Genomic DNA, 21,763 nt, shown 5'->3' on the forward strand with positions numbered 1-21,763 from the left:
CTGCCGCGCGCGCCGCGGACTTCGCGGGGCCGGACCGGGCGAAGCGGGTGTCCGGGCTGTCAGTGTCGGGATCTGCCGTTGCGTCCCCAGCGCTTGGGACCCTGAGTGGAGTCTGGGACCCGGGAAGGAAGGGGTGGACGTTTGGATGCCAGAGGGTCATTTAAGGTGGGTGGGAAAGGGAGCTGTGTGTGGCGGCTGCAGGGCAAGCGGCTCTGAGGGGGCCGGCGGGCCTGTCCCCACAGTGCGACCGGAGGCTTCCAGGCGCTTGACGTTCCCCTCGGCACAGCACCCGGAGCTGTGGGGGCCGCCGCTCGACTGGAGTGCTGGGGGCGGTCCGGTGAGGGGAAGCTTGCGTCTGTGAGAGGGTTAGTAGGCGCGCGAATTTACCCCCTTTAAACGCGCGGCCAGAATAGCACCTGGAGCGCGCAGGTACGCGAACCCTGCCTCAGGCGTATTTTGTAATGTGACTAGGCTGTCCTGTGAAAAACACTTTTTGTTGGATTCTTTGTGGTAAATTCACAAATGTAAAATTGCACTGTTCCTGTAGGTTTTACCTCGCTGTTCGTGAAGCTGTTAGGAATCTTGCTGCTAGTAGTAGTACACACGCAGAGAAAGTACATCTTCAGAGATCTTATTTATTTTAAAGGGCATATCATTTTGAGAAATCTGGGTATCAGTGGAGCACAGAATATTCAATGACTTACTGAAGTACCACTTATAAACAATTAAGAAGGCTTCCCCCAGCAGTTTCAGTCATGCAACGACATTCAACAAGTATTTACTAAGTGCCTACCGGGGCTATGCCCAATTGTGAGTCTCTCTCCTCACCAGTTTTTGCTCCACCCATATTTTTCTGTACTAATGTTGCAGAATATATGCTGTTTCGTATATGACTTCAGAAAATCTTTATGAATGTTTTCTGCTGTGTTTGTTTTAACATAGTATCCAGGATGAATGACAGCCTGTTTGTCAGTTTGGACAGACTTTTGCTAGAATTTGGTAGGTATGAAATGAAAATAAACTTTCAAATACCTAGCTATTTGTATTATCATTTGACATTTTAACAATGAAGTCACAAAAAACATTTATTTTAGTTTTCCAGTATGAGCAAGATATAAGTACTAAAGAAGATATGATTCAACGAATTAACAGTAAGTAATAAGTAGTTTTGCTTGATAAATATATTTTAGTTTTTAAATTTTTTAATGGCATGTGAAATAATATGCAGTTGCCTTGTTTAGGGTTTAGCTGGCAGTACTATCTGGTGATGAATAATGAGCTATTTATCCTAACTACAGTTTTTCAGTAATAAATTTCTCTATTTATCATTTAATTATTTTGTTGAAGAATTTTGCTTTAAGCAGAAACGAACCCTTAAGTGTAGTTGAAAAATATGTTATTTTTCTCAAGTAACAGGTAATTTCAAACATCTGAGTAATATTTTAAAATCTTAGAAAATACCAAAGGTCAGAGGCTTTGATTGACAGATGCCACATTTTTCAGGAATAATAATCCTGAAAAATACTATTATGAGTGAAGTAGCAATGTAAATTACATAAATATAGTATTTTTAGATCCTACACAAAAAGTATCAGAAGAGAATAGGACCATTAATTTCTTAATAGTTCTGAAAAGGTAGAATGTGGTTGTCTTTTCTGTAACAAAAAAAAATATAGAGCATTAAGAATTAATTTTACTCTTTGTAAGAAATTGCATTTTATTTTTATCTTGTATTTATTCACTAGTAACAAAGAAATAAGTGAGTTGGAAGTGCATTTAATAATTGACATGGAATTGAATAGAAATTTCACATTTGTTAAAAACTTTTTTTATTTAAATGAATGCATGTTAAAGATTTTAAGTCATTCAGTGAGGGAATCAGTCAGATGGTTCTGCTAGTTCAAGAAAAGTACAGTTTGTCTGAGAAAAGGAATCGCAAATTGAAGCAAACCACATTTGTCCACAAGGAAAGGAGGAAAACAGTCAAACCTCTATCAGACCAGAAAGAAATTGCATGTCTGTCAATTACCTGCAATGTATGCAGTTGTAAAGTAATTCCCATTGAATCAATTCAAATAAGCTGATTCAAAACAGATTTTTCTCTATAGACAACGGTCTTGGAAACATGGGTGGGATTATGGAATTTTCTTTAGTTTACTTAATGTAATTTTTTAAAACAAAGATATCCCACCCAAATTTTTAAAGAGACCATTGCAAATCACCTTTAAATATTAACATTCCCTGAAGTGTTTAATAGGTGATTTGGTTTGCTGGCACATTTTAGAAACAAATGGTTAAAGTGAGGCATACCTGGCTCCTGATTCTCCTGAACTTTATAAAACACCATAATTGATCTGCATATAGTAAAAACCCAATGGTGTCTCAAGTTAGTAGTCTTCCTCTTCCACTGATTATTCAATCCTTCTCTTTCTCAAACCTGGGCATAGAAACTATCTGTACTTTATAAGTCAATAAATTCCAGAAACCTAGGTGGTTACAGAGGTAGCAAGCTTCAGGGATAAAATTCCACTGACCCTCTTCTCCCATGGAGTTGGAAGCTCAAAGGCCAGAGTTATTGCTGCTGGACAGGACTGGGCCTGGCTGGGGCTGAGGGCAAAGTAGCAGCTGCTGCTTGGGCATCTGCTCCTAGGCTGCCTACTGCTCCTCCTTTCTACAGTCCACTGCTCTGTCACCCAGATGCTGTAGATCTGCACTAGCCAGGATACCATATATGGCCATTTAAATTAAATTTAAAAATCCAGGCCCCAGTTGCAAGAGCCACATTTCAAGTTCTCAATAGCCACATATGGTGACACAGGACCAGACAGCACAGCTATTGACCATTTCCATCATCACAGAGAATTGTTGCACAGCATTGCTATAGATGACTACTCCTTCCCTTCACCTCCCATTTCTCTGCCATCTCTTTTTCTGCTTACCAAACTTGATGCAAGTAAATCAAATGCCACCTCTGACAAAGACTCTTTTTAAAAAAATATTTATTTATTTATTTATTTTATTAAGGTATCATTGATATACACTCTTATAAAGGTTTCACATGAAAATCATTGTGGTTACTACAGTCACCCCTATTATCAAGTCCCCCCAACACTTCATTGCAGTCACTGTCCATCAGTGTAGTAAGATACCACAGAGTCACTACTTGTTTTCTCTGTGCTATACTGCCTTCCCTGTAACCCTCCCCACAGCAAGTGTACCAGTCATAATGCCCTTCAATCCTCTTCTCCCTCCCTCCCCATCCACCCTTACCCACCTTTCCCCTTTGGTAACCGCTAGTCCCTTCTTGGACACACTCTTTTTGACCAAACTTTTGTTTTGCTCCTCTGAGGAGTCTTCTCCCTTTCTCACCTAGGCCTTGAGCTTCCATGTCTGTCCCAGTCGAATCTACTTTTAGCAAAAATCCCAAATCAGTTTAGAGAGAAACCCCCACCCTTGATACCTGCTTAATCCCAAATCTGCTTCCAGGAACAATCCTATTAAGTCAGTTTAGCAAGAACTCCCCCTACCCTTGGTATCACCTCTTAGTAATTTCCCATCCATTGACCTCTTCCTTCTACTTGATGGCTGTAAATCCCCACTTGTCCTTGTATTTGATGTTGAATACAATCTCTCCCCGCTATTGTAATGTTCCTGTTGCAATAGTCCTGGATAAAGTCCATCTTACCATTTTAACAAGCTTCAGAATAACAAACTTCAGAATAAGCTTCTTTAAAAACAAAACTCTTTATGTTAGTGTTACATATGAGTATGAGTAAATGTTTACATGAACTCATAGAATCGTAAGATGCCATTAATCTTAGATTTCACTTAATCTAGCCCTCTTACATTAAGGAAGAGGCACAGGGACATTTATTTATTTTCAGCCCCAAACACAAGTCCTTAGTTTTAGCGTCCAAAAGCAACTCTGGCTCTGGTTCTGTGCTTTTTAATATAGGGCCCTTCCCAACTCAAATGTCACTTCCTCTTCATCCTCTGGCTCTCCTCCTTTTAGTTAAGTGGCCATACACCTTTTTTCTGATGTATTTCTTTATTTTGAATTTATGATTTCTACCTTAAGAAAACCAATATTTCTTCTTTCCAGAATGCTTTGAAGATATTAAAGAAAATAAAGCAACTATTTGTAAGATACAGGAAAGTATAAATGCAACAGATGAGGAAATTGGCCATTACTATAAACATAGTAAGGAGATCAAAGACAACTGTAGTAAGTGAGTATTTGAAAGAAATGAACTTCAGTAATTGTCACTAGTTTCTTTAACTCAGGCTTCTCAGTTTATAGTTGAAGACACTTTTACTTTAAAGTAGTATTTTATATTGGCAAAATGATGAATCAAGTCTTAAATTGTCTTGTTACATAGATGTATAAAAAGGGGTCTCAGGGGGTTCAAAAGAAAAATAGAAGTAAATGTGATAAAATCTCTCTAATTCAGATACAATTAGCCTAAATATAGAATTTTGAATAATTTAGGCTCAGTATATAAAATTTCTATTATATAAATAATTTGAAATAATATGTCTTTAAATTTTCAAGATCTTGTTTTTAACTAGGGGAATCTAGCCTAAAATTAGTAGCTTTTTCAAAATAAAAGTATTCAGTATGTTAAGAATTCTTTCAACATGGCTTCAGGTTCTGGATTCTAGTAGTTAAATCTATTATAAGACATAAACATTTGAAACAAAGACTTGTTTGTGAAACTCAATTGTATATTAGAAATACTTAGAAAAATAAAATGTATTAGTTTTCTGTATTTAATTTTATGTGGACCATTGTCTTTGTATTAAATACTGTATATTAGAATCATATTTGATTTAAAATATTTTGTTATTCAAACTTCTAATAAGCCCTGTTGGCTTTTCCCTCACTATTTTTTTATACTGGTTTTAAACTCTTATAAAAGTAACAAATATTTAGTATAAAAGTTTAAAAACTATGCAAGTATATGGAGTAAACAGTTTTTCCCTGCCTGCAGTCCCCACCCCTACCCTGTCTTTTTCCATATAGGTAACCAATCTTAACAGTATTCTTTCAGACCTTTTCCAATAAATATTCAACATCATTATTGCGTATACTTACATGCACATCTATCTATACATCTGTCTTTCCTTTTTACAAAAATGGGATCATACCATACTTACTCTTCAACTTGTTTTTGAATTCTACTAATGTGTAATGTAAGTGGAAATATATATGTAATGATTGTATATAGATGTCATTCTTTTTTAAAACAGCTCCATAGTATTTTATAGTATTGATGTATCTTAAGTTATTTAACCATTCTACTGTTAATAGACATTTATGTTGTTTCCAGTTTTTCCCTATTAAAAGCAACATGTACAGGTACCCTTCCACATGTATAGACCTATTGCTATAGAATGAACTCATAGAAGTAAAGTTCCTTAATCAAAGAGTACGCACATTTAAACATTGGATAGATAATACCAAATTACTCTCCAGAGAGATTTTACAAATTTATACTCTTAACAATGGATGAGAGTTTCTGTTTCCTTACAACCTTGCTAACACTGGAATTATCAATATTCAAGTTTTTGAGCAATCTAATCAACAAAAACTATATGCTGTTAAACTTTTATTTTGACTTAGGTTTTGGTGTAGTAGATATTTTCCTTAACTAGCTGCAATGGGTGCTAGAAAAGTACTGATAGTTTCCCCTAAGGACCTGTTGTATGCAAGATGCACTGTACTTAATGTTTGCTGAGTTCTGAAGAACGTAGAATATATTGATTTTAATACTATGAATGCCTCGAGTTTATTATTGCAGTATGTTGGTTAAGAGATTTAAATGTGAAATATGAATTCATGAAAGTACTAGAAGAAATGTATAGTTGACTATATTATCTTTGAGAGAAGGACTTTTTTTTTTTTTTTTTTTTTTATTTATTTTTTTTTTTTATTTATTATTATTTTTTTTAGATAATTATTTTTTATTGAAGGGTAGTTGACACACAGTATTACATTACATTAGTTTCAGGTGTACAACACAGTGATTCAACATTTATATACATGATAATTCTAAGTACCAGCTATCACCATACCAAGTTGTTACAATATTTTGACTATATTCCTTATGCTATACATTACATCCCGGTTGCTTATTTATTTTACAATTGGAAGTGTGTACTTTTTCTTGGTTGTTGTTGTTAGGGCATCTCTCATATTTATTGATCAAATGGTTGTTAACAACAATAAAATTCTGTATAGGGGAGTCAATGCTCAATGCACAATCATTAATCCACCCCAAGCCTAATTTTCGTCAGTCTCCAATCTTCTGAAGCATAACGAACAAGTTCTTACATGGAGAACAAATTCTTACATAGTGAATAAGTTACATGGTGAACAGTACAAGGGCAGTCATCACAGAAACTTTTGGTTTTGCTCATGCATTATGAACTATAAACAGTCAGTTCAAATATGAATACACATTTGATTTTTATACTTGATTTATATGTGGATACCACATTTCTCTCTTTATTATTTTTAATAAGATGCTGAAGTGGTAGGTAGATACAACATAAAGGTAGAAAACATAGTTTAGTGTTGTAAGAGAGCAAATGTAGATGATCAGGTGTGTGCCTGTAGACTATGTGTTAATCCAAGCTAGACAAGGGCAATAAAACATCCACATATGCAGAAGATTTGAGAGAAGGACTTTTTAAGTACCAAAGGTAGAAATCACAACTGAAACAATGGATAAATACAGATACATAAAATTAAAAAGAAGAAAACCCCAAAATGGTATAAAAGGCAAAAGGATAAGGTAGGAAAAATATCAAATAAGGGTTAATTTAAAAAAATATATAATATACTTGTGGAAATTAATAAGAAAAAGAAAAAGCCTCATTAGAAAAAATGGACAAAGAAAGTAAAAAGGTAAATACTAAAATGAAAAAATGCATGTCTAATGCTCAATCTTACTGTTAGTCAAAGACATCTAAATTAAAGCAATAATAAAATACTAATTTTTTGCCTTTAACTTTTGCAGAAATTTAAAGAAAGATTATATCCAGTGTTGTTCAGGGAGTAAGAAAATCAGCTCTCTCATATACTATAGGAATATACACTGGCATAAACCTTTTGGATGACATGTTAGTATACTTTTAAAAAGCTTTAAAAATAAGCATGACTTTTGATTAAACTACTATTTCTGAGAATTTTTCATTAAGAAATAATTAGGCATTCTCTGAAAGATATACAACAAGGTGTTTATTTCAACTTTTTTATGACAGGAAAACACTGGAAGCAATTCTACTGTTCAGCGTTAGGTGGTTGGTTAAATGAATTTTGGTATATTCACATAAGTGAAGAGTAGGCAGTTAATAAAATTATAAGTGTATATTTATTGACATGGCAAGATGGTACCAGTATATTACAAATTGAACAAAGCAATAAAACATTGTAGTATGAAAATTTAGTAATTATACATTTATATATGATAGAAAAAGTCTACAAATATGTACATCAAAATGCTCTGAGTGTCTTTTCAGTGAACATAGATTTCTTATGTGATTTTGTTAAATACTCAGAATATGTATATATATAACTTTATAAATTACATTTTGGGGAATATTTTCTAAGGAAATTAGAAATTCAGACAAATATTTAAGTACAAATTCTGTTTACAATAGAGAAATGTAGATTAAGCACAAATGGCCAATAATATGGGCATGGCTAAATAAATTATGGAATATGATGTACATATTACAACATTTACAATATAATTCTTAGTGACAAGGAAAATGTGTAGAATTTAGAAGCAAGTGATACAGGAAGATATGTTGTTAATATGTCAGTATGATCTCAAAAGATGTTAAAATATTTACTAGTAGTAAAATCTGGGAACAATTTATTAAAACAATAATAGTAGTTATTATTCAATGTTGAGAATATGGGTGATAGTTATTGTCTTAAATATACTTTTCTGTGCTCCCTGAGTGGGCATGTGTACTTTTTGAATCTGAAAAAATTAAAAAGATTAGAAAAAAGAGTTAGAAGAAATATTTCAACAGTACTTAGAATGGAAGCTGCCTTGGTGTATGCTAATTTTAGATTTTTCATACTGGCATATCTATTTTTATATTTTATTTTTTACTACTTTCCCCCCCAGCTTTATTGAGATTTTATTACTGATGTAATAAAACAAAAACTGTATAAGGTGAATACTTGTTTTAGTGTTACTATTTGATTTTTAAATAAATTTTGGTCTAGTTTCCTTCTTTCTAGTTCAGGAGGGTATAACAATCTGACTTTCTAAGTTTCAAAGGAGAAAAAAGCTTTCTTGGTCCTTATTCTAGCTCTTTGTATGCTTACTCCAAAAACAGTTTCTTATCCAAGATCTTAGAAATATGATGAAAAAGAAAGCTGGATGTTGGAGTGTTGCAGAGTACATTATAGAAATGCCATAGCCACACACAATCCAGCTATGTTACATTTATTCTTTTCTTAGTCATGGATCCAAAACAGGTTTTATGAAAAAATTAATGGATATTAATATCTGAGCATATGTATGATTGCATGAATGGTGCTAGTTGGGGGTGATGGGAGGTGGGAATATTTTTCTTGATGTAAGCTTATTTTCTCCAGGAAAGGAAAGATCCCTGTATCTTTAAATGGTTACATTGATTTATATTATCTCTTAAATTTTGTTTACCATTCTAGGATGCTAGTTACAATATTTTTTTCTCCATAGCTGGAAGCCAACATGTGATGTTTTCCATAAACATGAAGACTATATGCAGAACCAATTTACTGTTTACCAAGAAGCTATTGAAAAAGACAAGTATAGTGCATATGTTAATTTAAGCTTATCATTTCTATAAATTAGTATTAATAGGATATGCTTTGTAAAATGTTAATTGGAAATGTAGAAATTTTGCTGAGGGAGTTTTTTTTTTTTAAGTAAATCCAGTGTTTCTGACTCTTTGGGTGCCATTGGAGGCTTACGTATTTGTTATAAAGCTCTATCAAACTCTGTGTATATTTAGGTATGGCCTTAAATAGAAACTATATATCAGTAGCAATTATTATAGGAGAGTGCTCCAATTAATGGTTTTTATGACTAAGTTGTTATAGACAAACATCTGGAGAAATAGCTTTAGAATTAGCTTATGAAAAATTTGGAGTATTGGCTTTTGAAAGGTATTTTAAATCAAAATTGTGTTTTTCAGATTGCTAATTTAGTGAGGTGTTATATTCTAATGAAGAAATACCAATTATTTATGTGTGTTTATTTTATGTGTAAAATCACATGGTCTTGGGGACTAAATGTAATTAGTTAACATAATGAAAAAAAGAGAAGGACTTTGAACACATACCATTATAATTTCACTTAATTTAAGAAATTGAAATGTTTTTTAACATAGTTGAACCAAAGCAGTATCTATTTTTTTTATACAAACACTTTTTATTGGAGAGAATTTTAAAAAGCAAGAGTAGACAGAATAATGAACTTCCGTGCGACTGTTACCTAGTCTGTGGTTCTGCCCCTTCCACCCCTCCATCCACTTTGTCCCTTTGCCTGTACAGCATTTGAGGTGTAGCAATATCTATTTTTATATTTTAGTTTTTACTACTTTCACCCCCAGCTTTATTGAGATATGCTTGACATATAACATTGCTTAAGTTTGAGGTATGATTTGATATATGTATATATTGTGAAATGATTACCACAATAAGGTCAAGTAACACATCTATCACATCAGATAACTTTTTTTTTGTAGCAAGAACATTTAAGATTTATTCTCTTAGTAACTTTCAAGTATATAAGGCAGTATTGTTATATTCACCATGCTGCATATTAGATCCTCAGAGCTTATTCCCATATAACTGGAAGTTTATACCCTTTGATCAACATCTCCCCATTTCCTCCACCTCTCAGCCTCTGGCAGCCACCATTCTACTCTATTTCTATGAGCTCAGCTTTTTCAGATTTTACAAATAAGTAAGATCAAACAGTATTTGTCTTTCTCAGACTTATTCACTTAGCGTAAAACGGATTTCCTTCCGTTTTGTGGCTGAATGATATTTCATTGTATATTTACACACCACATTTTCTTTATCCATTCACATGTTGATAGACACTGAAGTTGTTTCCAAGTTGTTTTCATGTTTTGGCTATTGTGGATATGCTTCAGTGAACATGGTAGTGCAGATATTTCTTTGAGATAGCAGTTTCATTTCCTTCCAATATATACTCAAAAGTGGGACTGCTAGATCATGTATGTTCATTCTATTTTTAATTTTTGATTATTTAAAAATATATAACTATTATTTTCCATACTGGCTGAACCAATTTACAGTCCCATCACCAGTACCCAAGGGATGCCTTTTCTCTACATCCTTGACAACACTTTCATCCCTTTGATAACAATCATTCTAACAGGTATGAGGTGATACCTCATTTTGGTTTTGATTTTCATTTCCCTGATGATTAGTGATGTTGAGCATCTTTCCACAGACCTTTTGGCCATTTATATGTCTGTTTTGGAAAACTGTCTATTCAGGTCTCTGCCCATTTTTAACTCAGGTTTTTAGTCTTTTAGCTTGAGTTGTATGAGTTCCTTATATATTTTGGTATTAACTCCTTATTGTATATATGGTTGGCACATATTTTCTCCCATTCCATAGGTTGCCTCTCTGCTTTGTTGATGGTTTCCTTTGCCCTGAAGAAGCTTTCTTAGTTCAGTGGAGTCCCGTTATTTATATTTGCTTTTTTGCTTGTGCTTTTGGTATCATATCCAAAATATTGTTGCCAAGATCAATACCAAGGAGATTTTCCCCTCTGTTTTCTTCTAGGATTTTTATGGTTTTAGGTCTTCTATTTAAGTCTTTATTCTATTTCAAGTTAATTTTTGTGAGTGGTGTAAGATAGGCGTCCAGTTTCATTCTTCTGCATGTGGATATCCAGTTTTGCCAGCAACATTTATTGAAGAGACTATCCTTTCCTCATTAAATATTCTTGGCTTCTTTTCCAAATATTAATTGACTGTATATATATATATATATGCATATATATATATATATATATATGTTTATTTCTGGACTCTTGATTCTATTCCATTGGTCTATATGTGTACTTTTATGCCAGTCTGTTCAGTTACCACGTTTTTGTAGCATAGTTTGAAATTAGGAAGTGTAATGCTTCCAGCCTTGTTCTTCTTTCTCAGGATTTTTTGGCTGTTTGTGGTCTTTTGTGGTTCCATATAAATTTTAGAATTAATTTTTCTATTTCTGTGAAAAATTCCATTGGAATTTTGATGGGGATTACACTGAACCTATAGATGGCTTTAGGCAGTATGGATATTATAACAATATTAATTCTTTTGATCCATGAGCATGGACTATCTTTCCATTTATTGTATCTTCATTTCCTTTCATTGATAGCTTATAGTTTTCAGTGGACAGATCTTTTACCTCCTTGGTTTAATTCATTCCTAAATATTTTATTGTTTCTGATGCTATTACAAATGGGATAGTTTAATTTCTTTTTCAGATACTTTATTTTTACTATATATAAATGCAACTGATTTTTATACATTGATTTTGTATCCTGAAAATTTACTGAATTTGTTGATTATTTCTAACTTTTTTTGGTGGAATTTTAGCATTTTCTATGCATAAGATTATGTCATTTGCAAACAGAGACCATTTTACTTCCTCCTTTCCTATTCAGATGCTTTTTATTTTTTATTCTTGTCTACTTAACCTAGCTAATATTTCCAGTACTGTGTTGAGTAGAACTGGTGAGAATTGTACTCTTATCTTGTTCCTGCTTTTAGAGGAAAAGTTTTTAGCTTTTCACCACTGAGTAAGGTTTCAGTCATGGTCTTTTCATATATGGCCTTTATTATGTTGAGGTATGTTACTTCTATATCCAATTTGTTGAGAGTTTTTATCGTGGAAGAGTATTAAATTTTGCCAAATGAGAGAGGATCATATGATTTTTATCCTTCTATTAATGTGTATCATTGTTTATTGATTTGTGTATGTTGAACCATCTTTGCATCCCAAGTATGAATCTCACTTGGTCATGGTATATGATCCTTTTAATGTGCTGTTGAGCTCAGTTTGCAGTATTTTGTTGAGAATTTTTACATCTATATTCATTCATTAGGGATATTGGCCTGTAGTTTTCTTTTCCTGTACTGTTCTTATCTGACCTTAGTGTCATGGTAATGATGGGCTTATAAAATGAGTTGGATAATGTTCCCTCCTCTTCAGATTTTTGGAAGAGTTTGAAAAAGATTGGTTTTAATTCTCTTTAGATGTGTGCTATAATTCATCATTGAAACCATCCGGTCCTGGAATTAATCTTTGTTGTGAGGTTTTTGATTACTGCTTCAATCTTCTTGCTAGTAATTGATCTGTTCAGATTTTCTATTTCTTCATGGTTCTGTCTTGGTAGGTTATATTTTTCTAGAACTTTATCCATTTCCTATAATCTAAGGTCCCATAATTGTTCATAGTAGCCTCTTATCATCCTTTGTATTTCTGTGGTGTCTGTTTTTCTTTCATTTATCATTTTGTTTGAGTCCTCTCTCTTTTGCTTGGTTAGTCTCGCTGAAGGTTTGCAAATTTTGTTTATCTTATCAAAAAACCAACTCTTTGTTTATTAATTTTTTTCTATTGCCTTTCTTTTCTCTATTTCATTTATTACTGCTGTGATCTTTGTTTTTACTCCTTTTTGCTAACTTTGGGCTTAATTGTTATTTTTCTAATTCCTTGTAGTATAAAGTTAGGTTGTTAATTTGAGACCTTTTTTTTGTTGTATCCCATAAGTTTTGGTATATTATGTTTTCATTTTCATTTGTCTCGAGATACTTTTTGATTCTTTTTATTTCTCCTTTGATCCAGTGTTGTTCAGGAGTGTGTTAATTTCTATGTATTTGTGAATTTTTCCATTTTTCTCCTGCTATTGATTTCTAGCTTTATATCATTGTGGCCAGAAAGATACTTGATATAATTTCAGTCTTCTTAGATTTGTTAAGCTTGCTTTGTGCTCAATATATGATCTATCATATATTGATAGAATCTTGTGAAGAATGTATATTCTGGTGTTGTTTGATGGAATGTTCTGTATATGTCTGTTAGGTCCATTTATTCTATAGTGTTATTCAGGTCTGCTGTTTCCTTATTAATTTCTATCTGGATGATTTTTCCAATGTTGAAAGTGAGGTATTAAAGTCCTCTATCATTATTGTATTGCTATGTTTCTTCCTTCAGTTCTGTTAATATTTGCTTTAAATATATAGGTGCTCCAGTGTTCAGAGCATACATATTTACAATTGCTATATCGTATTGATGAACTGATCTCTTTATCATTACATAGTGGCCTTTTTCTACATTGTGACTGATTTTGACTTGAAGTCTGTTTTATCTCATGTAAGTAAAACCACTTCTGCTCTCTTTTGGTTACCATTTGCATGGAATATCTTTTTCCATTCCTTCACTTTCAGCCTATGCATGTCCTTAAAGTGAGCTTCTTATAGGCAGCATATTATTGGGTCTTGTTTTTCAAATCCATTCAGACACTCTGTGTCTTTTGAATTTAGTCTATGTATGTTTATAGTAATTATTGATAGGTAAGGACTTACTATTGCCACTTTTGTTTATTGTTTTCTGAGTTTTTTCTTAGTTCCTTTGTTCCTTCCTCTCTTGCTCTCTTCCTTTGTGATTTAATTTTTTAATTGGTATGCTTTAATTCCTTTCTGTTTATCTTAGATGTATCTAGTCTAGGTTTTTTCTTTATGGTTACCATGAGGCTTACATAAAATATCTTAAAGATATTACACTATTTTAAGCTGATAATTTACCTTCACTTGCATAGAAACACTCCACATTAAAAAAAAAAAGTATCATTGATATACTATCTTATATTGGTTTCAAACATATAACACAGTGGTTCAACAGTTACCCATATTATTAAATCCTTACCCTCACCAGTACAGTTACTTCCTGTCAACATAGGAAGATGTAGATTTCATAACTAAGAAAGTAACAAGAGACAAAGAAGGAAATTACATAATGATAAAGGGGTCAGTCCAACAAGAGGATATAACCATTAAAAATATCTATGCCCCCAATATAGGAGCACCTAAATATGTGAAACAAATACTAACAGAATTAAAGGGGGAACAGAATGCAATGCATTCATTTTAAGAGACTTCAACATAGGAAGATGTTACAGAATCATTGTATTCTCCATGCTATGCTACTATCCCTGTGACCAACTTATATTATGATTGAGAATTTTTGTGCCCCTTTACCCCCCTCACCACTCAAAACTCCCTCCCCCATTAAAAACTATACAGTTTTACTTTTCCCCACATTTTATGCTATTGATATCATATATTACATCTTTTTATATTATGCATCTGTTAACAAATTACTGTAGCTATAGTTAATTTTTAACATTTAGCTTTTGTACTACAGATAAATGATGTACACACTATCATTACAGTATTCTGAATTTGTATGTTCACCTGTACCATTGAATTTTATGTTTTCATGTTGTTAGTGCCTTTTCATTTCAACTTGAAGAACTGCCTTTAATATTTATTGTATGGCAGGTCTAGTGGTAATGAACTACCTTAGCTTTTGTCTGGGAGTGTCCTTGTCTCTCCTTCATTTCTGAAGGATAGTTTAACTGGGCATAGTATTCTTGGTTGGCAGTTTTTTCTTTTAGCAGTTTGAATACATGATCCCATTCTGTCCTGTCCCGACAGAGAAATCTGCAGATAACATTATGGAGGCTCCCATGTTGTAATGACTCATTTTTCTCTTGATGCTTTCAAAATTCACTCCTCATCTTTAACATTTTGATTATAATGTATCTTGGAGTAATTTTCTTTGGGTTGATCTTCCTTGGAGTCCTTTGAGCTTCCTGTACCTAATGTACATCTCATTCCCAAGATTTGGGAAGTTTTCAGCTATTACTTTTTAAAATAATCTTTCTGCCTCTTTCTTTTTCTTTCTTCCTTCTGGGACTCCCATGATGTGAACATTTGTTCAGTGTTCCATAATTCATGTAGGCTTTCTTCACTCCTTTTCATTCTTCTTTTCTTTTTGTTCCTCTAACTGGCTAATTTCAAATAAACTCTTCAAGTTTGCTGATTTTATTTATTGAATGATTAATTCTGTTGTTGATGTTCTGTCATTGTATTCTTCAGCTCTGGGATTTCTGTTTGTTTATATGATTTCTATTTCTTCATTAAACTTCTCATTTTCTTCATGCAATATTCTTGATTTCATTTAGTTTCTATGTTCTCTTTTAAATTTATTGAGTTTCTTAAAGATTATTATTTTGAATTATTTGTAAGGAAAATTGAAGATCTCCATTTCTTTGGGGTCAGTTATGAAGCTTTATTACTTTCCTTTAGTGGTCATATTTGCCTGATTCTTCATGATCTCTGTAGTCTTGCATTGATGTCTGTACACTTAAATGAACAAACCTCTTCCAGTCTTTACAGATTACTTTTGGAAGGTAAAACCTTCCTTTGATTTCCTGGGCTGATATGATTATCTCTAGAAGTGTAGTCATGCTTGGTTGGAGCTAGTTTTGAGGCCGTCATTGAGTCTACAGTGGGATCCGTGGTTGACGTGCTTATTACCAGAGGCTCAGGTAGGTATGGATCCTGTCTGCTCCCCTATGAGACTGCCTCTAGTACATTGTTTAGGCAGATAGTTCTGGGACAGAGGTCTGCTACAGGTTCCACAGTTGGGTCCTCAGTCTACAGGCCATTACCAAATGTGTGACAAATGTGATAGGTCTCTGGGAGGGATCCGTCCTAGTCACTGAATGGATTATGGGTGGTCAGGACTGGCCCTAGGTTGTGGCTGGGAGGGGCTGAAAATGAGTCTCAGGGATGTTTCAGATTCCATAGCCACGACTGAGGTCTGTAGTCCTGGCTTTGGAGGCACAGACAGGTATGTCTCCCACCAGGTCCCTTGATGGACTGGACTGCCTCCTGATGGCAGCTTGAGGGGCTCAATCCAAGTATAAGGCCCTTTCAAGATCTCCAGGGAGTACTTATAGGAGTATCTCTTTTTGAGATCCTGGGCCAGCAGGCCTGCTGGCAACCTTTGCCTATAAGGGGCCTACAGCCAGATATAGGGTTCTTAGGGGATCTGCCGATGGAAGCGTCTTCCACTTTGACCCTGAACCCTCAGTACTGCTGGCAAACTGTGGCTTTGAGGGAGCTGGAACCAATTATAGGGACTTTAGGAATCTTCAAGGGGTACAGACAGGAGTATCTTCTCATGGGTCCCTGTGTCAGCAGGACACTTTAGTGTCTGTGGCTTGGATGAGCTAGAGCTCAGTTATTGGGCCCTTTAAGCATCGACAGTGTACCTGAGTTTGGCAGGCTTACCTCCAAGAACTCCTTCATTGTAACTGTGAAGGGCTGGAGCTGGTTCATAGGCCATTTCAGGGTCCACAGCTGGGAAAAGGGTCTGTGTACCTATTACCTGACCCATGGATGGGCTTGACTCCTCCCACCATGCAGGTGCTGCTGACAGATCCAAAGCCAAATAAGGCTGTAGTTGAATTCTCAGGGGTATAGAGCTGTTTACAAGTCTGTAGTCAGGACCACAGTCAGTGAATTAGCTACCAGTATATGAGAACCTCCTTCTCAAAATGGCTCTCCTCAGTCTTGGACTGTACCAGGGTTTCATTGTCTCCTATCTGGATCTCAAAGTTCCCACAAAAGTACTTTTGTCCATGGATGGATGCTACATTATTATTGTTGAGGGGTTTATATGTGCAAGGGATATTTTATTGTGCCATCTTGCTGACATCACGTTTATTCTTATGTTTTAATTAAAAACACACACACAAAATCTAGAATACAATACCCTTTATGTTCAAAGATGGGTCTTAGGAGAAGGGAGAGGCCAAAGATAAAGATTTGGACTTCATTCGCATTTGAAATTGTGCAAATAGATGACATTGCCCAGGCAAATATATACAGCAAAAGGGACAGAAAGCTAGAGTAAACAATCATCCAAGGAATAGGCAGAGGTGGGATTAGTCAAGGAGATTGTTACTTTGTCATTTATAGAGCCTGCTTATCCAAAAGGATTTGAGATGATTTCTATAATACCATAGTGTTAAAAGAAAACTATATAAAAATCAAGGCTAAAGAGAAGTAAAGATAATACAAGAAGATGAAGCCTTTGATCAGGACTGTGGGCTATACAGTCTCTGTTGTAACTACTCAACTCTGTTGTGGTGCAAGACCAACTTTAGACAAAATATAAATGAATGATTATGTTCCAATAAAACTTTATTTATGGATATTACTGTTTGAATTTCATATAACCTTAATGTGTTATAAAATATTTTTCTTTTGATTTTTTTTCAATCATTGAAAAATGTAAAACCATTCTTAGCTCATGGGCTGTACAAAAACAAGTGGCAGGTTACAGTTCCTCACATAGGTTATAGTAACTGACCCCTATTGTACATCAAGCAAAGGTTAAATGAAAAGGAAGAGTTAATATCCTTTTGCAAGAATTACCCATTGTACTCAAGGCTTGTGCCTAAATAGATGACCACCAATCTCTACTTGAGTTGGACTGGAGGGATTCCTCTAACCAGTACTAAAATTCTCTTCATCAAATAGTTGCAGAATATACAAGTATGATTGTAAACCCAGAATTCTAACACACAGAAAGGACTTCATATGATAAGTTTAGCTTAGAAAGTTGAAGGAGATTTGAAAAGCATTCTTATGGAGGTAGCTAAATTGGGGAGAGTAGAGACTCAGAACTCAGTGAGAATAGCCATTCAAGAAATGATCAAAAGAACGAAGTTCTTCAGTGTCAAGATGAGAACTAAAATGAGCACTGAGTTGTACAAATGAGATCATTGGTGACCTGGCAAAGGTGGGAGTGGAGGTTAAATTGAAGAAGATTAAGGAGTGAATAACTCATGTAGTGATGAAAAAGGGTAAAGAATTGAAAAGTGTGATGGAATTAAGGAAGGTTTGAAAGGCTGGCAGTATTGAGGGAAACAGGGATTAGATATTTGACTTGCTTTTTTTGCTTAATTTATTAGACTTTATTGTGATATTTTAAAAGATTTTGGATATATTCTTGTTATATTGACGTCATTTCTTTTAATTTTAACAGAAAAATGTACCATGGTTATGTATGTCAGTATAAAGATGTTCTCAAGCAATACCAACTAAAATTCTCAGAAACACCCCTTTCACATGAATATTATGAGAAGAAAAGAGAACATGAAGAAATTCAAAACAAAGTGTTGGCATGTACTGAACAACTAAAAACAAATGAAACTATTTTTATGGAATTTCTAGGTATTAACATTTTTATAGTTTTAATAGTAGTATTTTTGTAATAAAATGAATGTAATAAATTAGTCTAAAATATGACTTTGTTTTTCAGTGCCTGCTCCTTTCCCATCACTTACTAAATGGACATTGCATATGTATCCACAAAAGTATTTCTAATTAGAATTTTTATTACTTAAGTATTGTTTCTGTATTATAATTGTTACTGTGTTTCTTTGGTGAGAATCACTTGGATTTGTTTTTTGTTTAATTCAAAAATTTTAGAGGTTACATTAAAGGTTCTCTAGAAGTGTTTTTCTTATATTGTATGTGATCAGAAGCAAGCAATTTTAAAGAGAATAAAGTGGTACATGTATCTGGCTTTAAGTGACATATCTTAGTAACAAAACCAATGAAAAAGTCACCTTGCTCTGTCTTACCAAAGAAAGTATTCCAATTAAATCAATTCATTATTATTTGTTAGGATGGAAGGTGGTAAGGAGATGAATCACAACAATTCATTCATCTATAGAAATGCAATGGGTACTTGCCTTGTGTCAGACAATACTCAAGAAGATACAGAGCATTCTTGCAAGGAGCTCACAGTTTAGTAGAAGAGGCAGATGGGTAAACAATTCTAATATAGTGGCACTGTATTAGATGCTTGAATAACTCTTATTTGTTTAAGTCTTGTCTGTTTGTCAAGATACGCTCTTCCCTGATGAGGAACTTGGAACTTTAATCCTCTTCCAATCTCCACGATCCTGCTTATGCTTTCCTAAGACTTTATAAGTCTACTGTTTGTACTAGTCTTCTTTATCCTGCATTTTTCCTTGCTTCATTCTGCTCCATCCTAAATCATCCTTTTAACTCCTTTGCTGCTTGCTCACTCCATGTTTGGGTTTTAGCTTATTCTGTTTTTAGTTCATTTGCTGCCCATCTGGGTTTTAACTTCACAATGGGAAGGGGCAGAGGTTGGTAGATGCAGAAGGTGTACTAGGGCTTTAGGGAGTTGAATGTAGGATGGGATGAGATGGGAGATTGCATGAAAAATAAGAGGTGATGGAGGTAAGGAGAATTGAATATTAGGATTTAAATGTCTGTATCTAAAAATTTAAATTGATACTTTTGGTAACAACATAGCATTATAAATTATGTTCACCTGAAATTTCATGTTTAGCATATAAATCATATAGTTTAAGGAAACATTTTCTCTGGTATTCTTGTTTACTACCACTGTTATGTTCATTTTGAAATTCTTCTAAATTGATTGTGGAGTGGTTTAGAAAAGTGTAGTAGCTAATGATCATGCAGGATGTCTGTTAACAGCTGAGGAATTCTCTACTTGAAATTGGGTATAAATCCAGCTCACGCAGAAAGTCTAGATGGAAAGTAAGCTCTCTTTTGAGTTCTGCAGGATGCACTGATTAGTCTTAGAGAATAAGAAAAGGGAAATTGGGTGGAATCTTATTTAGTGTTGACTTTGGAATAAATAAATAATGGAAATACAGTAAGCTAAATTTGGACCTGGATTGGTTATGTATGATTAGTTATGCCAAACAACATGATGAACTTAGGTAAAAACCAAAAGCAAAAAGCTACCCTGTGAAAATATTTAACTGAAAGAAAAATCCTAACAAATATTTTGGAGGAAATGTTATTTTTAAGCTCAATATAGATAAACAACAAATGTTTGTCAGTTTGCCAAATGTTTCTATTAATCTTACCTCTTATTTTAGGTACTGTTGTTAATACTGTTTATTGCTTATATGAAACATTTTTGCTTGTATTAATTATTTCTGTTATAGTACATATATTATAAATGTAAAATAAACTTTCATAATATAGTTCCTTAACATAAAAGGGTTAATTTGAGATGTAAAACACAAGATATTCTTAAAGATGCCAACAATTTTTCCAAAAGTTCATCTGAACTGAAGAAAGAAGTAGATGAAGTCGAAATAGAAATTAATTATTTAAACCAGGTATATATTTTATTATATGCTTCAAATATATGTATTGACATGTAAGTGTAATGATATGTTAGTTGACAGTCTTGTAAGAGCTATTTCTAAAGAACCAAATGTAGAGAAAGGCTTGTGATAATTTATTTGCTGATTACCTTTGGAGTCAAATGTGTTTTATGTATTGAGTATATTGAACTTTGAGTTTTGAGGAATACTTTAATTTTCTTTGGGGGTTGAGGAAAGAAGATGAGGAAAGAACAACATATAGTTTAATAATAGGAACTGAAAGACATTAAAAGAGCTAAATAGTGTCAAAAAAGAGAACAAGACATTGTAACTCCACTGTTTATACTGTCTTCTTTATCCCTGCAAAATTAAACAAAATTAAATAATTTAATTTTGAAAATTTATGACTATAATACTTATAGAGGTAGGCTAGAACTAATTTAGCCCTTAAGATTGATGGTACATGATATTTTCTTGAACACATTTTTATGTCATCTATTGAAATGTGGCTTTCATTGACAAGTATGAGAATCCATCAAAGTCACTACCAAATTTTGAGAAAAAATTGAATAGTGAATTTTCTAAATTTTTTTAAAAAATGCATCAAAGATGGTATATTTATCATTCATTGGTATGAGGTTCCAAATAATGGTATAATTTTGGTAATGAGAAGAAAGTGGATGCCACTTCCTTTAAAACATATGGTAACTATGTCTCTGTATAGGGAATCAATGTCTCCTTTTGACTGTCCTTTTAAAAAAAGTAATGGAATTTCATTGAAATCCAGCTTTGCTAATGGAGTTGTAAGGGAGAGTTAAAGTAATATTATTTGTCATTGATTTTTACTATTGTTTATCAACTTTCACTAAAACAGAACTAATACTACTAAAAATCTTGTAATTACATAGAAAAAATTATAATCATTAGTTAAGATAAAGCATATATTCCTTAATGCCTTGCAGGTAATTATTTTGTTTTGCTTTGTCATTTTTTTCTTTTTAGCATATTACAAGACTTTATGAAACTAAGAATTTTTCAGAAACTTTGGAAGAAAAAAATAAAACCATAGAAAAGAGAAAGGAATTGAAAGAAAGGTATAGGTTAACTCTAAAATGGGATTTTATGTGAACAGATATCCTGCAACTAAAAATTTTACTTACATTTCATCCTAAGCCACTAATGTTTACACAGTATCTATTACTTATTATTATTACTTATTGTTATTATTTATACTTTTAAGTATTCTGGACTAATACATAGGCTTCTTATTTCAGAAGGCCAAGGATACTGTGATGAGGGAAATAGGGCAGCAGTAGCACATTTGCTGTTCTCTAACTTGTCAGGTTTACATTTCATCCAGTTTCCCATGATGTGTCACCAGTAAGAGTAAAATAAGAGTAGCAGTGGTGGGATCAGCGGTGTGTTTACCTTTTTATCCTTCTTGACCAGCTCTTCCTTTGCCA

At 33.6% G+C, this 21,763-nt stretch overlaps 1 protein-coding gene across 1 annotated transcript in view; it reads left to right on the forward strand.

Annotated features, from left to right (window-relative positions):
- Positions 1-947: 947 nt before the first annotated feature.
- Positions 948-21,763, forward strand: part of C11H14orf39 (chromosome 11 C14orf39 homolog) — a 60,156-nt gene continuing 39,340 nt past the window's right edge. Inside the window, exons 1-8 of the mRNA XM_057488405.1 lie at positions 948-999; positions 1,095-1,151; positions 4,103-4,229; positions 8,727-8,816; positions 18,167-18,354; positions 18,443-18,485; positions 20,192-20,312; positions 21,303-21,394. Of these exons, the coding sequence (XP_057344388.1) occupies positions 951-999; positions 1,095-1,151; positions 4,103-4,229; positions 8,727-8,816; positions 18,167-18,354; positions 18,443-18,485; positions 20,192-20,312; positions 21,303-21,394 (767 nt within the window). The 5' untranslated portion in view covers positions 948-950. The remainder of the gene's footprint in view (positions 1,000-1,094; positions 1,152-4,102; positions 4,230-8,726; positions 8,817-18,166; positions 18,355-18,442; positions 18,486-20,191; positions 20,313-21,302; positions 21,395-21,763) is intronic.

The sequence above is a fragment of the Manis pentadactyla genome, chromosome 11 (assembly GCF_030020395.1).
Source record: "Manis pentadactyla isolate mManPen7 chromosome 11, mManPen7.hap1, whole genome shotgun sequence".
NCBI classification, from domain to species: Eukaryota; Metazoa; Chordata; class Mammalia; order Pholidota; family Manidae; genus Manis; species Manis pentadactyla.